The 19,045-nt window shown below is 29.6% G+C and overlaps 1 protein-coding gene across 1 annotated transcript; it reads left to right on the top strand.

The window, feature by feature from the left end:
• Positions 1 to 5,889: 5,889 nt before the first annotated feature.
• Positions 5,890 to 11,040, top strand: dap1b (death associated protein 1b). The gene is made up of 4 exons (XM_073846099.1): positions 5,890 to 5,996; positions 8,902 to 8,989; positions 9,273 to 9,336; positions 10,490 to 11,040. Exons 1-4 carry the CDS (start codon positions 5,936 to 5,938, stop codon positions 10,607 to 10,609), a joined length of 333 nt encoding a protein of 110 aa, XP_073702200.1. The 5' UTR covers positions 5,890 to 5,935; the 3' UTR covers positions 10,610 to 11,040.
• The last annotated feature ends 8,005 nt before the right edge of the window (positions 11,041 to 19,045 follow it).

Below are 19,045 nucleotides of genomic sequence, written 5' to 3'. Positions count from 1 at the left end.
TAAATAAAAATAAATAAATAAATAAATAAATAAATAGAATTTGACATAAAAGATGATGCATTCACTGAATAAGGAACTGGGTGTTAAAATACTTGGTAAAAATATAAATGATAAAATAAAATAAATAAATTATATAAAAGGACCATCAAATATATTCAAGTAAAATAAATGTTAAAAAATTACAACAAATAAATACACACTCAAACAAAACAAAAGAAAATAAATAAATAAATACAAATTAAAGTATGTTAAAGTACTCGTAAAAAATATAAATAATTAAATAAAACAAAATAAATAAATAATATAACAATAACATAAAATATATTAAAATAAAATAAATGTTAAAAAATTACAACAAATAAATACACATACATACAAAACAAAAGAAAATAAATAAATAAATAAACAAATACAAATTAAATAAAAATAAATAAATAGAATTTGACATAAAAGATGATGTATACACTGAATAATATTAATAATAATAATAAAAAATAACAAAACATTTATTAAAATATAAAAAATTACAATAATTAAATAAATACTCATGCAAAACAAAAGAAAGAAAGAAAGAAAGAAAGAAAGAAAGAAAGAAAGAAAGAAAGAAAGAAAGAAAGAAAGAAAGTAAACAAATAAATAAGAATTTGAAATTAAAGATGAGGCATACACAAAATAAGGAACTGGGTGTGTTAAAGTACTCAGTAAAAATATATATATAAAAGAAAAAAAAAGACAAATAATAATAATAATATAAAATAACCATAAAATATACCCAAATAAAATAAATGTAAAATAAAATGACAACAAATAAATACACACTCATAAATAAATAAAGTAATTAATTTTAACATATAAATAATTAAGTAAAATAAATAAAATAAAAATATATTAAAATATAAAATTAATTAAAAAAAATTACAATGAATAAATAAATAGGAATTTGAAATTAAAGATGATGCATGCACTGGGTGTGTTGAAGTACTCAGTAAAAAATAAAAAATAAAACAAAACAAATAAATAATATAAAAATAACAAGAAATATATTAAAATAAAAAAAATAATAAAAAAATTACAATGAATTTTTTTTAAATAAAACTAAACAAATAAATAATATAAAAGTAACAAAACATATTAAAATATAAAAATAAATAAATTACAATAATTAAATAAATTATTAACTAAGATGTTATAATAGCGTTTGGTTCAATGTATATTCAAACTAATGAAACCTTAAGTTTAAAATCAGTATGATCAACTTTTTGGCTTTTACAAAGATTCAAAATACAACAAATCTCATAATTAAATTATATAGTACTGTGTTTCGGTAGTGACAAATTTGGGAAAAGGACAAATATTCCGAAACTTACTGAAAATACAATATGAGAATTAACTGCACAGTTACTAGGAATTTGTACCTGGATATTACATCATTTGCATGCATACATTTTTTTAAGACGTTTCTATAGAATGGCCCATACATTATTCACCAACTGTCAAGTTGTGTCACTTATAAATATGTACTGTGATGATATCCAATGCTAAATCCATATGTTTATGTTATGTATTGACCATGTCTAGAAACTAGTATTGCTAGTTTGTGATGTTAGTATTGCTGGTCATGTAATGAAGAGCTGAGACAGTGGTTTCTCAAAGGCCTGCATTCCTTCATCATAAAGCTGCTCCAGGGAACAGATTCTGCAGCAGATTCCAGACATATTCAACAACAGACTCAAGATGTGTGTCTCATGTTATGTTTGGCAGGAAATAGTTCATCATCCGGTTAGAATATATAAAGAAGGGGAGAGACGTTTAACGCAAAATACCAGGTCCAGGTCACACCCAAAATAATAATACATTTTAGATAATAAATTTACAACCCTTTTATTCTAAAACATTATTTTTATGACATATAAGAGCATTATACCCCAAATTAGATGTTTCATCTATTGTATCTTCACTATATTCCAGCTTAAATTATTTTTTGAGGTGGGAAACAGTCTATATTTAACATTTTTGTATTTGAGTTGCATATAACATGTCCATCCATTTGGATTACACACAATTTAAGGCGAGACACTGCAGGTGAATAGGGTAAAAAAATTAACTAATAGTTATTGTCTTGCTTACCCAGTTGATTGATTACATTGTTAATTGCAAACATTTTTTGTATTACACGTTTTCTAAAATGTTAGGTTTAAATATGCAAATGAGGCATTATTTAATGAAACGTGCTTATTTGCATACATTTCTAGTACAAAAATCTAAGCACTGGATAAAGTCAGTTTCAAAATTCTTGTTTAATTTTTTTGACATATTAGAGTCAAATGTTTTTACAGAGGGAATGTTGGGTATCTCATTTTGTCACTCTGTAATTCAGAAAATACTAAGAACAGACAGAAAACTATATATTTTTGCAATTTTGGGGGGGAATAAAATGTTGTATAAAATCAATCTAATTCTACATGAACAAATCCATCTGTAAAAACCTTCAGAATATAGACAGGAATAAAAAAGTAAAGTTTGGTGTGTGTAAGTGCTACTGAAGTGGAGATTTGTGGCTCAGTGTAGAAGAAAAAACTCATTTTGAGAAAACGGCCTTTAAAAATATGGATTGCAATTGAAATCTATTGACACAAATAGATAAAGTGCTATAAAAGAAATACTTAATGGTGTACTTAATCTTTCCACTAGTCTGAAAAAAAACTTTATGAAAAACCAAAAAGCCCAGAATCTCAAACCTGACAAGTGCATGAAAAAAAAAACAACAGTGTTTTTGACTGCATTGTCTCCCCTTAAACATATCTAAATAAACATTACTGACAAATATGTGATGCATAATTGTCAGTAATGAAACAGGTTAGATTTCTGCAACTTATTATTAACTGTTATTAAATCTACTTGATTTGATCATATTTTCATAATGCATTGCTTAGAATCAGCATAAAGCATTGTGAAAACAATTACATTCACTCAGTTAAAAAAGTATTAAGATAGTTAAAATATGACTTTCTATGGAACAAGCAAATGTATGAGATTGAAACAAATGGATTTTATTAATGATAAATATATAAAGCTAAATATATAAAGCATTTAGTATTTAGTTCTATTACTGAAATCTGACTTGTTTCATATAGACTGATAAATATGTATCACATCAGATGTATTCATTTTGTTAAAACTTAAATTCAAAACTTAAAACTAAAACTAAATTCAATCTATATAGTCATATTGAAAATCAACAAAAATGACTAAAAACTTAACTAAAATTAAAATTTAATTAAAACAAAACTATAAAAGCCCTATCTAGATTGACAGTAAAAGTTTTAAGTTTTAGGATATTAAGATATTAAAACTTGATTACATTTGATTACATTTTCTCAGTTAAAAAGTAATACAATTGGTTAAAATATGACTTTCTGTGGAACAAGCAAATGCATGAGATTGAAACAAATGGATTTTATTAATGATAAATATATAAAGCTAAATATATAAAGCATTAATTTAATAGTTCTATTACTGAAATCTGACCTGTTTCATTATGACTGATAAATATGCATCACACCAGATGTATTAATTTTGTTAAAACATTAATTCAAAACTTAAAACTGAAATAAAAGTCTATGAAGTCATATTAAATATCAACAAAAATGATTGAAAACTTAGAAAAGTTTACGAGAAAAACAGAAATATTGGTCACAAGAGACCTATAGTAACTTTACAATGGCTGTCCCTCCCAGAACGGTTGTAAATAAATCTGTTATGAAGCAAAATGTGCAGCACCTCCTTTGATCAACACAGAGTTCATAATAAAGCTGATTGTGCTTATTTGTTCAGTTGATCTCTATGCACTTCATGCTCAAACTTGCCTCTGACCCGCAGGTAATAACACACTTTCCCAGCCTTACAGGAGTTCCTTCACATGTTTGACTACTTGAAGTGTTGTGTTTAATGTGTTAAAACCTGGATCACATTGAATAAAGAACTGATTGCTGATTCAGATCTTGATGACAGTTCTCACTGCACTCCCAAGACATACAGACAAAGCACTAGTTTTGGGATTTTAGACAGTTTTGCTTCCATAATATGTCTTCTTTTAGAAAAAACAAACAAAAAAACAATGTACACTACCAGTCAAAAGTTTTTGAACAGTAAGATTTTCAGTGTTTTTTAAAAAGACTCTTCTGCTCTCCAAACTTGGATTTAAAATTTTGAAATATTTTTACTGTTTAAAATATAGGTTTTCAATTTAAATATATTTTAAAATGTAATTTATTCCTGTGATCAAAGTTACATTTTCAGCATCATTACTCCAGTCACATGATCCTTCAGAAATCATTCTAATATACTGATTTTCTGTTCAAGAAACATTTCTTCTTCTTCCTCTTCTTCTTCTGCTTCTTATTATCAATATTTAAAACAGTTGAGTACTTTTTTGCAGGATTCTTTGATGAGAAGAAAGTTCCAAAGATCAGCATTTATCTGAAATAAAAGCTTTTGTAACACTATACTGCACCATAAAAGCTTGGAAACAGCTTATTTTGGAAAAGAAATTATAGAAATCAATACTAGCAAGGATGCTTTAAATTGATCAAAAGTGATGAAAAAGACTTTTAAAATGTTACAAAAGATTACTATTTCAGATAAATGCTGTTCTTCATTAAAGAAACCTGAAAAAATTCTACTAATTTGTTTTTAACATAATAATAATAATAATAATAATAATAATAATAATAATAATAATAAATGTTTTTTGAGCAGCAAATCTGAATATTAAAATGACTTCTATAGTATCATGTGACACTGAAATCTGGAGTAATGATGCTAAAAATTCAACTTTGAAATCACAGGAATAAATTACATTTTAAAATATATTCAAATAGAAAACTGTTATTTTAAATAGTAAAAATATTTTAAAATTGTACTGTTTTTGCTGTACTTTGGATCAAAAAAATGCAGGCTTGGTGAGAAAAACATAAAAAATCTGACTTATGCATAATTTAAGTGCAAATTTTTATTGCATGTTAACTGTTTGTGTCTGTAGATTTAAATTACAATATATATATATATATATATATATATACACACATACATACATACACACACACACACATAGACACACAAACACACTAATATATATCTTAAAAGGCTGTTTTCTCAAAGCAAGTTTTTATTTATATCTATAGTCTGAAAGTTTTTAAAGAGTTTGTTTATATAACATTTTAGTCCTAAAAACAGTGATTTCCTTCTGGCATTTGACAGTATTTTCTGATTTATGAACTGATTAAAAAGTGAAATCCAAAATCCTCTTTGTAAAAACCTTTAATATGTAAGCAAAATCAAACAATAACCTTTTGAACCTGGCTTTATGCATTGTTCAGAATGATGTTCTGGAATTGCAAATTAGTGCATGTTTAATTAATTAATATTTCAGAAAACTTGTAGGCCTAATACAAAATAATTGTCTTAATGTAGCCTTCTGTTGTTATTATTAAACTAAAAATATGGTGATTCAACAACAAAGCATTTTTATTTAAAATCATACTAGAGTACAAAAATGTTTTGTTATATAAAGAATAGCTCTTAAATTATATGTCTTCATGCCCAACTGACCACAAATCTAAGAAAAGCTACACAAAAACGCCCACTTGTGAGAATGTTTACCCACTGAACGAGTGAAAGGTCCTTTCAGAGACTCACATTGAGTCATATACTATGTGGATAAATTCAGACAGCATTTCTCTACAGCAATGCGCTCCGTTTTTCGTTTTGATGTGGTTTATTGACATGACAAATATTTTCGAAGCGGCTGCTGCGTGCCGTCGTTACGCACGTACGTCCCCCGTGACGTCACTGAGGTTTGGAGAGTATAAAAGCGCGAGTGGGCGGACGCACTGACAGAGTGTTTGTGTCGCTGATGTTGTGAGGAAAACTAACAATGGTGCAACTTTCTAAAACTGGGGTGAGAGATACGCTGAAAGCTGGTCATCCTCCTGCAGGTTTGAACTTTTAGTTACTTTTGAAAGTCGGTTTTAGTCTTTAAAATGTGACTTCTCGGTTTGTTTACGTTTTTAAGTAGTTTGAGATTTATTATAGCGGTTCAGTTTTATTCATTATTATGTGTTTTAAGTGTTAAATATTGCATTAAATGCTATTTTGTTCGTGTACTACACTGCGTGTGTAGTTTAGGCAGTGTTTATGCAGAGGAAAACCCAACATGAGCCCGTGTTTTCTTACTAGGTGTCACAGGATGTGAGTTCAGAAGACTTCACTTTCAATTTCTGCTTTTGCAACCTTAGTGGTTTAGTACAATTAGTGCAAACTTTCCTTAGCGTCCCATCACAACAACAAACTAGTCTGAAAATAGTTAGCTGCCTATCTAGACAGCATTATGAACTTGCAGATTTAGTGTTGGTCTATGTTCAGGGATTTTGAAATTATGCCTTTTTTTTTTTTTTTTTTTTTTTTTTTTAATAAATAAAGAGGTGTTAATTTAGTTTAATTGATATATGCATATTATTTTGCTTTTTCTGAGCAAAAACTCACTTAATTTTTTCTTTTTAATTTTTCATTTACATTTAAAGAATCGTATGTTATTCACATGGTCTTTTGTTGTTTTTGAAAACATTTATTTGTTTATTAAATGTTGGAAATTAAAATACATTTTTTAAATTAAAATATTTGTTACATTTTATAGACTTGTATTTTTTTTCAAGTTGCATTAAATTCAAGAATGAACACGCTATATCATTTGTTTAACATGTAAATATAAACAAGTACGTTAAATGAGAATGAAATAATATTTTTATTTATTTCAGTAAACTTTATTTTAGATAAAGTATTTTTTATAGCCATGTTATTGAGTGTTGTGTGTGTTTTCTTTTCTTTCTTTTTTTCCAATTTAACTGTTGTCTATTTAAGTGAATTTAAATGGATAGTTCACCCCCCCCAAAAAAAAAAAAAAAAAAATTCTGTCGTTTACCCAACCACAAGTTGTTTCCAAAAAAAGATAATGTTGTTGCTGATAGCTATTCACTTTTCTTTCTTTTTCTTTTTTTTTTTTTTTTTTTAAACCAATGGGGTTGAATAAATTAAATCAATTTTGACCAGAAACCATTTTTCGAAATGTCATCTTTTGTGTTCAGAACTAAGAAACCCATACAGGTTTGGAAGAACTTGAGGGTGAGTAAATGATATTAATTTGAGTAAACTATCCATTAAAGCAATGGTAAATGTAGTCATATGTAAGTATATCAGTCATGTATGTGACCCTGGACAACAAAACCAGTCTTTAGTAGCAGAGGTGTATTTGTAGCAATAGCCTATCTTCATTTATGCCAAAAATCATTAGGATATTACGTACAGATCATGTTCCAAGAAGACATTTTGTAAGTTTCCTTCTGTAAATATATCAAAACTTAGTTTTTGATTAGTAATATGCATTGCTAAGAACTTCATTTGGACAACTTTAAAGGTGAGTTTCTCAATATTGAGAAATTCCAGATATTCCAGCCATTTAGCCAAATATTGTCCAATCTATCCTAACAAACCATACATCAATGGTAAGCTTATTTATACAGCTTTCAGATGAAGTATAAATCTCATTTTCCAAAATTGACCCTTATGACTGGTTTTGTGGTACAGGCAGGTTACATCTCTTTAAAGGTCAAAGTTGATCACCTGTGCTGGTTTAAAAGTGGCCTCACCCTGAATGCGTTACACAAACAACCTCTGTTATGAAAAGCCATGCAGTTTGGTCACATGACCATTTTACACAATGTTCTGAGCTGTTAAAATGTTTACAACCGCAGACACTCAACGCTCCCATCATTATGTTGCGCTGGAGCGCTGCCTTCGCTCACTTTATTAGGCTGATGTGAGCAGACGGACCGCTTTTATTGAGCGCATATTTGCACACTCCTCACCCTCAGGCCTCGACAGACCTGCCAAATATTATGAACAACAGGGCCAGTGGACTGAGATGATGCTAGTGGACATCTACAGGGCTCGAGATTTATTAAAAAAAACAACGCTTAATCTATTTTTCGTTTTAATTATATTAATCAATTAATTTAATTAATATAGTATTTTTAAATTTAAATTTTATTGTTATATACACTACCAGTCAAAAGTTTGTACACGCTTGACTTATTTTTTTTTTATCTTAAATATTAATGATTTAAAAAAAATAAAAATAAAATACAATAGATTTATTAAATTTTTATTTTGTTTTATTAGAGTTTTTTTTTTTTTAATTTTATTTCACTTTATTTTTAAATAGAAATCATGCCAAGGAATGATTCTCCGTTTGGGGGAAAAAAAAAAGAAGAAAAAAGAGAAAACATTGTCGTGTGTCCAAACTTTTGACTGGTAAAAAAAAAAAATTTATATATATATATATAAAAATTTTTTTTTTTTTTTACTCATTTAAAACCCAATACAATTTAATATATTTTTCCTTTACTTTTATACATTGTAATATGTACAAGTCAGGATAAGCATATTGTTTGAATTTTTACATAAATATTGTGTGACTGAATGACAATGTAACATTATTTTAACCAAATTTTGACTTTTATTCTCCAAAAACTTAATTGAAACCTTAAAAAGCAAACCTTTACTTGCATTTAATGTGCTTTCTATGGACACAAAATCACTTTTATAAATTTATTTTGATGTGGCCATCTTAACTGTATAATTATTAAAAAGTGAATTTTATACAATTCTGTACTTTAGAATTTTATAAAATGTTTATTTTATTTGTTGCATCTGTATCTGGCATGTAATAGCCTGTGAAGCTGATCACGAATGGGCAAACTATAACATTTTCTAACGTTTTCACATTTGAGGAACAGTTTCCAAATGATTTAGAATGAAGTTATATGTGAACTTCTTTTTCTTTAGTGAAAGCTGGAGGAAAAAGAGTGGCGAAGAAGAGCACTGATGATAACGCCAATATGGAGAAAGAGGCCAAGAAAGGGGATAAACCCAGGTAGAGTATCTTCTGACTCATTTGGGATCTTTCTTTCTCTCTTTCTTTCAAGCAGAAACTTGTTACTAAAAATACTTATTGCTTTGAATGAAATCAATGAATCATGCAGTTGCATGCTGGAAGTCATGTTCATATTGCCAAATGTATTAGTGGTTTTAGTTTCACTGCAGATGTCTAAAGCAGAAACGTGTTCTTCAGCACTTTGCATGAAATCAGTGAATCATGCTGTTTTATTCAGCATGCCATGAATGCAGTGTTTCATGCTAATTTTTTTGTTGTCCAGGTCCCTGCCGACCCCTTCACGAATGCAGCACCTGAGTCTTCTCCTGTCTGGTCCACTTGAGAAGGTTAGTTGCACCATATTAATAACACTATATTAATTGTATTGCATGAATCCTCCTTTAAAGATGATTCAATCCCATAGTGCACTGCAGTTTGCGTGCGTCATAACCAGACATAAATGCAGCTTCTGTAGTTTGAAAGTGCTCTGTTGTGCTCAGTGTTGTTCTTCTCTCCTCTGCATTTTTTTAATTGGAGTGAGAGTGGAAAGTAGGACATGGATCATTAATTCAGTTTAGTTCAGTTGAGTTTAGTCCAACTAGGATTCATTTATCAACCCACTACAGAAATAATTGCTTAATTGTAATAGTATTTTAATTTTGTATTAATTGCGTTGTAATTTTACTATATTTCAAGTCTATTTTTGTATTGCATAACTACTTTAAGTTATCTTAATCATAGTTATATTTAATTTTAAATGTGGTTTTAGTTTTTTAATGTATTTTATTAAATATCAATTGTGTAATTTATTTTAATTTTTTTCTTTTATGCGTGTTTTATTCCAATTTATATTTTATTTGTTTTAAGTGCTGCTTTTTTTATGTATTTGTGTTTTAATTATTGGTAACACTTTACAATAAGGCTCATTAATGTACTAACTAACATGAACTAACCATGAGCAATAAATTTGTTACTGTATTTACTAATCTTCATTAATGTTAGTTAACAAATACAGTTGTTCATGTTAGTTCACACTGCATTAACTAATGTTAACAAGATTTGAATAATGTATTAGTAAATGTCGAAATTAACATTAGCAAAGATAAATGCTGTATAAGTGCAGTTCATTATTAGTTCATGTTAACTAAAGAACATTATTGTAAATTATTATTTGAACAGTTTGTTTTTGTTTTTTATTTTATCATAGTTCTATTTAATTTTAAATTTAGTTTTAGATTGATTTACTTATTATTATTATTATTATTATTATTATTATTTAATAATAATAATTTATTTCTTATTGTATGCGCTTTTTTTTTTTTATTTTTTTTTTTTTATTAGTATTATTTTAGAGCATGGATTTTACCATTTTTAAATTAGCCACTAAAGCTTGCATGGTGTTAAATAATTTAATTATTCCCCTATATTAAAGGAGAGAAAAAAAAATCTTTATTTTCGAAATCAAGTGTTGTATTTACCACTAATGTTTATCTCCTGCAGTTGGGTCACGATTTCCCAGAGACTCCAGTTTCTGTTCGGCACAGCCGAGTCAGACCGAGCGCGGAAAAACCTCACGTCCCGCGAAGCTCCATCTGCATTCAACAGCCACGCAAATTTTGAGCCAAAATAGCTTTCGCTGCTGAGCTGTCGACGACGTGACGTGCAAAAGACAACCAGGATGTGTTTGTGTAGGTGAATCATGGATGCGACTTGCTGACTTGTAACAAAGTTATTGTAATGTGACTTCTATTTAGGTTGTTTGTTTGTAGCTCTGCAGCCTTAAAGGTTTTTGTTCCTGCGTAGATTGTGTGCTTGCGCTGTGTGGAAGATTGATTAACCCAGTGTGAATTAAAGCTATGCTGTGGGAGAGATTCAGACTGCTGCTTGACTGACATTAATGAATGTTAATATGCTTAGTGCTTAATTGTAGCATGAATATGCATGCGGTTTCTGAATCTTTATTTTTGATGATCAATGAATCAAACAGTTTTCCCTGCTCTTACAAAATGAGACTTTCATACCAATAAAGTTCACTTTTCCAGCAAATGAAATGGTGGCTGTAGGTTCATTTCATGACCGTTAGGTGGCAGTAGAATCCATTCAGTAGACATGGGTTTTGCAGTTACATTTGCTGAAAATGTGCTCACCCTCAGGCCATCCAAGATGTGGATGAGTTTGTTTCTTCATCAGATTTGGAGAAATGTTGCATTACATCACTTGCTCACCAATGGATCCTCTGGAGTGAATGGGTGCCGTCAGAATGAGACTCCAAACAGCTGATAAAAACATCACAATCCACTCCAGTCCATCAAGTAACATCTTGAGAAACCAAAAGATGTTTGTAAGAAACTGTTCCATCATTAAGACGTTTTTTTTTTAGCTTTATTTCTGACTAAAATATGAGTCTGTAATAACACTTTCTCCAGTGGAAAAAGTCATCTGGTCTGAATCAGAAAAGAAAAATGTACTGTTTACAAGGCAAAACAGTTCTAAACAAATGTTGGTAGATTTTTGATGTGAGAAACATTACTTTTTTTCACTGGAGGGAGCGTTATTATGGAATTGTATTTGGGTCAGATATGATGGTTTAAAGTTAAATTGTCTTATTGTTAGATTTGTTTCTTACAAACATGCAGCTTTACTTTTTTTTTTTTTTTTTTTTTTTTTTTTTTTTTTTAATTTATTCTCAATTTTAGCATTTAATTTTTTTTTCCACTAACAATAATACCTAAAATAAGCTATTAAAATAAATCTACAATTGATGTTAAAATAATAACAATAAAAATAAACAAACTTTAACAATAATGGTAATTAAAAAGTACCAAATAAAAAAAAACTGATATAAAAATGTAAATTTGAATAAAAAAAATAAATGCAATTAAAATAAATATATAATAAAGTGAAAAGCTTTTCATTTCTCAAGATGTTAATTGTTTTTATTACATGTATTTTCAATTGTATTTATTTAAATTTTTTACTTTTTTCACTAATAATAATACAAATATAAATTAATAAAAAAAGCTATTAAAATACATAAATGTACAAGTGAAGTTAAAAGAATAATAATCATATAATAAAAAAATTAAAATGGTAATAATTACCAAATAGTACAACAAGAAAAACAAAAATTAGACTACAATAATGATAGCAACAATAATAAAGATAAATCAAATAAAAAATATAAATAATAAAATATATTTAATCAAATATAAAAAAAATCTAAAGTTAAAAAAAACTAATGCTTAAGATAACTTCAAATAAAATAAATGATACAAAATAAACAGTTACAATAAATATAATAAAAAAATAATTAAATTCATAAAATTAAAAAAAAATAAGTTACAAATAAAAATAAAATTGTAATAATTCATAAAATTAACATCTTCAGAAGTGAAAAGCTTTTCACTTCTCAAGATGTTAATTGATGGACTAGAGTTTTGTGGATTACTTGTGGATGTTTTTATCAGCTGTTTGGAGTCTCATTCTGACGGCACCCATTCGCTACAGAGGATCCATTGGTGACCAAGTGATGTAACGCTACATTTATCCAAACCTGATGAAGAAACAAACTCTGATGAAGACCTGAGGGTGAGTACATTTCCGGGAAATGTTCATTTTTGTCTGAACTATTCCTTTAAGACATACATTAAGATAAAGTTCCAGCACTATATACTGTAACAACCCTTTTAACCTTGATGTGCTTTAATCTTGTTTGCTGATGTTTCTCATAAAGCATGAGTTTATGGCTTTGTCTAATGTGACGTTTCTTAGGGAAGGCGAGCCAAATGCTCTGGTCGTGACATGAAGCGCTCTGTGAAGAAACGCTGCGTGTGGCGGCTTTGAGCTGTCAGTATGATGAGGGCTGGAGGAAGTGTGTTGTATATTTAGGCGTCTAATGCAGACAGCACAAAAGAGCCCCTATTGAGTGTGTGAACGGGCCCAATGCCAAAAACGAGAGTGTGTTTGAGTCTCAAACATACTGGAAGAATAAAGACAAAAAGGGAGGATCATAAACACTCCATTCAAGTTTAAACATGCTTGACTGAATTTATGTTGCTCATAATCTTAAAAAAAAGTTTGATCTGGTTTGGATGCTTAAAAAATAGTTTGTAGAGTTATATAAATGTTGCAAATTGTTTTTATGATACTTATGCATGTTTAACCTTAAAACAAATACAAATTTATATTTTTTTTATTACTGTAAAAACAACATGACAGTCGAAAAATGCTGTATTAGTTAATCAGGAATTTACTGAGAATAAAAAGTACTTCAAATATGGTTATAAAAATAGGCAAAGCAAGAAATATAGAAACATAAGGGTTAAGATTTGAAAATAGTTACTATTAGATAATTAAATTAAACTTAAAATCATATTTAAATTAATATACACACAATTTATTATGCAAAACGAAATAGAAAATAAAAATAGTAATATCACATTTTCATTTAATTTTGGAATTAAATGTTTTAAAACTTTTAATAAAAATGAATAAAACTTTTCCCCCATATGTCTCTTCCCATTCTTTATTTTAATTAAATAAAACAAATAATTAAGATAACTTAAAGTAATAATACAATACAAAAATAAAAAGTTGAAATATAATACAATTAAAATACAATTTCAAAAAAATAATTAAAATTAGTTACAAAAAATATAATATATATAAAAATATAATAATAATAATAACAATAATATATAAATAGTAATAATAATAAAACTACCAAAGAGAAAATAATAGAATAATTAACTAAGCAACTGAAATAATAAAAGAAACTATTGAAATAGTAATAATAAATAAATATTAATACAAATAAAAACAACATCTTTCGAAGTGAAAAGCATTTCTCAAGATGTTAATTTTATTTTATATTATTATTCATTTTAATTTCAATTGTATTTTTTCCATTAATATTAATAATACCAAAAATAAAAAATAAATAAATAAATAGGCTATTAAAATAAATAAACATACATTTGAAGTTAAAATATAATAATAATAATAATAATAATAATAATGAAAATAAATAGTAGTAATTAAAAAATAACACAAATACAAATTTATATTCTTATTACTGTAAAAACATAATGACTGTCAAAAATGCTTTATTAGTATATTAAGAATTTACTTAGAATAAAGAATACAAAAAACTAAATATGGTTCTAAAAATAAACAAAGCATGAAATATAAAAACATAAGGGTTAAGATTTTAAATTAGGGTTACTCAGGGCCGGAGTGGGACTCCTTTTCAGCCCTGGAGTTTCAAGCCTTAAACCGGCCCACTTTAGTTCACGACTGACTATATTAAAATGACGTCATTTCCAATTCAGTGCAAATACAGTAGCCTAATTGTTGCTTCACAGTGAAGATTTATTTGAACAGTTAACACAATGTAATGTTTAACAGTATCAGTATCTATTTTCTGTTAGAATTAGTGCTCATAAATATCCAAACCTTGAAATGAAAAAATATCAAATAAATACAAATATATATTAAGCTATATGTATAAAATAAAGATTAAAATAAAATGTATTAAACTTTCTAATGACACTATCATGTCTTTTTCAAGTAAACAGCTGCTTTATAAGTTCAAATATTTTTCATAAATGAGAACATTAAAGGGTAAATCTCCAACACTATTCTTTTAAACATCACAATGTCCTTTTCTGCAATATCTGAATATATATTCTGTGCAAAATTGTTCACAGATATCCAGTCCTTAAACACAAATAAAGAATAGAACAAGTATTGCACTGTCCTACCTGCCCATTCTAGTGTGTTTGGCTCATGACTGGTGCTTGGTAACGTTACGGGGCCTGGCTCTTCACTGTTAGCAGCAAACTGGACTAGAGGCTGCTGCTGCTGAAGAGCCACCGTACAAGAAAAAGTTTGATACATAAACATGAACGATGATTTGCAGACATCGTTGTTTTGCACTGCTCCTAACTAGCTTGACGTTAACCAGGGGTGGACTGGGACAAAATTTCAGGCCGGGAAATCTCACACTTATCCAGGCCATCCCACACCAAATTTGAAATTTGAAACCCTGGACAACAATATTTTTCATCATCACATAAAGAAAAGTTGAAATCAACTGGGTAAAATAATTAAATCTCTTGAACTTCCAATTTGCCTTTTAATCTATTTTAATCTCTCTGTCTCTCATGTGTGTTTACTTTTTAAACTAATTTTCTTGTATCTGTCACTTTTGTCATAAACACATCTCCACCTTTACAACCACCTATACAGTACAGATCTAAGGTTGGTCTTTTTTAAAGAAGACAATCAGCAGATTATTGCAGAAATACTGAGACCTTTTTAAAGACATGTTTTTGTCAAGATTGTAAAAAGTTGTGATTTTGTAAAATGACACTTGACATTGCTGCTAAGGGGGAGGAGACAGCCACCAGGATGGTTCTTGAGCTTCTAAGCTTTCAAAATTATATATAATTTATGATTAGTACTAAAACATTTGATAGAGAAAAGGGCAACAGAAAAAAGAGGGCCACTACATTAGGACCATGTGTTATTTATTGTCGTAATGTTAAAATTAAAACAACAAAAATTAGCTACATCTTGAATATATCTTTATTAAAAAATCTTAAAACTAAAAATGTTTTGCATTATCATGGGTCATGTTTGGCCCAAAGGAAAATTAACCATGATATTATTGAGCCTATGGTAAACATTGTAACCATGTTTTTTGTTTGTTTTGTTTTTTAGGATTGATTCCCATTAGTATAATCACAATTTTATACCATGGTGAAACTATAGTGTAGCAAAACCATTGTATATTGTATAATTATTGTATAACTATAGTAAACATGTTTTGTAAAACCACAGTTAATTTTTAATAAGGGTAGCTCCCTAAACCTGTTTTAAAACGATATTTTTTATAGATTAACATTTGTTAGCAGTTCAATACTTAAGTAAACGAAGACAAAACTACAATAGTCTGTTTACAGATGTAACTGACCTGCACTTTAGGTCCTAAACAGGACAGATTTGTCTCTCTGCTCCACCTGGGCACTTCTACTTCAGTCTCGCGTCGTTTTGGCGGACGCGCGGATGCGCGGAGCGCGCGCGAGATGAAACGCGTGCCAGTCAAGACTAACCGATTTATGATTTATTAGAGTTTTATTATTGAATGGCTAATTCTGAAATAACCACTTTAGTACATTAGGCCGGCAACAAAAACAATAACAACAACAATATTAAATAATAATAATAAAAATTGGAGGGTAGCGGGCCAAAAATTCTCCCGATGGACAGTCCGCCCCTGGCGACTGCTGTGAGTGCAGGCAGCTAGGGACACCGGCCCTCGCGGCCAAAAAAAACGGACCGGCCCACCGGGAACTCTCCCGGTCCTCCCGATTAGCCAATCCGGGCCTGGGGTTACTATTAGATCATTAAATTCATACGCACACAATTTCATTATACAAAACAAAATAAATATAAAAATAGTAATAATATCAGATTTTCTTTTGATTTTGGAATAAAATGTTCAACTTTTTCCTCCTATATGTTCTAATAGAGAGTCAGCTGGTTTGCTGATATCAAATGTAATGCAAATGATCCTGTATGTGAATTAGAGACACAAATATTCCCAGCATGCACAGGGATTAAAGACAATACCTAGCGGGAGGTTTAAAAATATCCCCAGCTCTTAATGCATTTTTTTTCCCCCCTTCTGAAGCATCAGTGATCATTTTAACCTTCTGTAATAGTTGTCCTCAGTGTAAAAGATGGATCTCAAAATCATACAGTCATTGTTTGGAAAAGGTTCAAATAAGCAAAAATGCTGAAAAAACAAAGAATTTGTTGGACCTGGAGGATTTTTCTGAAGAACAGCAGCAGTTTAACTATCACTAAATACAAAAAAAAAACCAGCTGTGGATCATTCAGGTAACAACACAGTATTAAGAATCAAGGGGATGTAAACTTTTGAACTGGGTCATTTTTATAAATTCAACTATTATTTTCTCTTGTGGACTATATGTATGATCCCTAAAATAATGAACATTTTGTAGATTCTGTGAGGTGTATGTAAACTTTTGACCTCAACTGTAAGTATTAAAGAAAACTTTGAAAGAACGTTATATTAACGTTACTGAAAAAAAAAAAATTGTTCATAACATTGTGATAACCTTGCCAAACGTTTTTCAAACGTTTCCCGTTAGTCGACAAAGATCTCAGAGCTAAAAGAGATGGACTAAAAACCACAAACTCGCATTATGATTTCATGGGCCCTTTAATGCGATCTAACCATGTGTTTAACATCTTTCCGAGCTCTTAGATGTGTCCCTCTTTAACGTTACGCATTACACAAGCAGCGTTTGTTAGGAGAAGCCTTCATGTGGGAACTCAACCACATCACAAATCATCTCAGTCAGCAGCTGTTGAGCAGAACAGATCAGCAGCTAATTCACATTCACAGACTCGACCGCCAGACCTGGACCAGAGCCACTGGATGCCCACAACAGGTGTGTGTTGTTGGTTAGTTATGGATTATCACACACACATTCACTCTGAATTCTGTTGGAAACACTAAGACTCGATGTCTGCTTGATAATAGGTTAATGTCCTCAGTGTTTTGAAAAAACAAAAACAAAGAAATTAATACTTTCATTCAGCAAGGACACATATGGAAAATGACATTAAAGACATTTATAATGTGTCCTATTCATCAAAGAATTTTCAACATGGATAATAATCAGATTTTTTTTTTATTTTGCAGGTAAACAATGAACTGTTTTGTATTTTAGCACTATGTTTGCAATACCTCTGTGTACCAGATGGTGTCAGCATTGAGTTAATTCCTGAAAAGTACATTAATATTAACACACACTCAGACTAAGAGCATATCCAGTTCACTTTGAATTGTAATTACAAGATCTCATTATTGTAAACATCTGCAGGACAGCTGCTGTGGAGATCTGGCTCTATTTTAGCCTCGCCACATGAGTGAATCCCCACAGGATCCCGCTAAAACGCCTCCATTCACCCTGTGCACTGGAACGGCAAAGGTCAAACTGCATTAAAGACTTCATCACATCCACTGCCAACCAGAACCTCGGGAATAGCACTTAGATTTGTCATAGGAATCTCGACACAAGCATCTTTCCTGCGGTAAATCTCGGCTTTTCATATGGTTTTGCTTCCACGGTTCATTTCAGGCTGACTAAACATTTTCCGAAACACAAGGTTTAATGTTGTTCTTTTTTTCAGTAGAGGAAATTCTCAACTTTGCACTCTTTAACCATGGTTAAAAATCACCTTAATGCACCACCTCCTTCATAAAGTTCAGTAAAGTTGTTTTAAACCTCAGGTTTGAGATCTGAGAGACCCCAAGATCGTTTAATAGGTCAAAAAACATATTTAGACCAAAATACTACAGGCTAAACCATTTTTTCATGCACTGGTCATTTTTTTTTTTTTTTTTTTGACTAAATACTGTTGGGAATTACACAGATTTAATGTCTGCTTGACAATAGGGCAATGTCCAGAGATTTTTTCTTTTTTCTTGTAAAACAAAATCTAAGTAATTAATACTTTTATTCAGCAAGGACGCATTAAACTGATTGAAAATGGCATTACAGACATTTATAATGTTACAAATGCACTCTGTTTCAGCTAAATGCTGTTCTGATTCCACAGTTCGTTTCCGGCTGACTAAACATTTTCCAAAACACAAGATTTAATATGGTTCTTTCTACGAAATTCTCAACTTTACACTCTTTAACCATGGTAAAAATCACCTTAATGCACCACCTCCTTCATAAAGTTCAGTAAAGTTATTTTAAACCTCAGGTTTGAGATCTGAGAGACCACAAGGCCATTTAATAGGTCAAAAAACATTTAAACCAAAATACTACAGGCAAAGCTATTTTTTTCATGCACTGGTCATTTTTTGACTAAATGCTTTTGCGAATTACACAGATTTAATGTCTGCTTGACAGCAGGTTCATGTCCAGAGGTTTTTTCTTTTTTGGGGGGAAAAAATCAAAGAAATGAATACTTTTATTCAGCAGGGATGCATTAAACTAATCGAAAATG

Source organism: Garra rufa, chromosome 8, assembly GCF_049309525.1.
Source record: "Garra rufa chromosome 8, GarRuf1.0, whole genome shotgun sequence".
Taxonomy (NCBI): Eukaryota; Metazoa; Chordata; class Actinopteri; order Cypriniformes; family Cyprinidae; genus Garra; species Garra rufa.
Note: the sequence above shows the minus strand (reverse complement) of the source record. Positions and strands in the feature narration are given on the sequence as shown.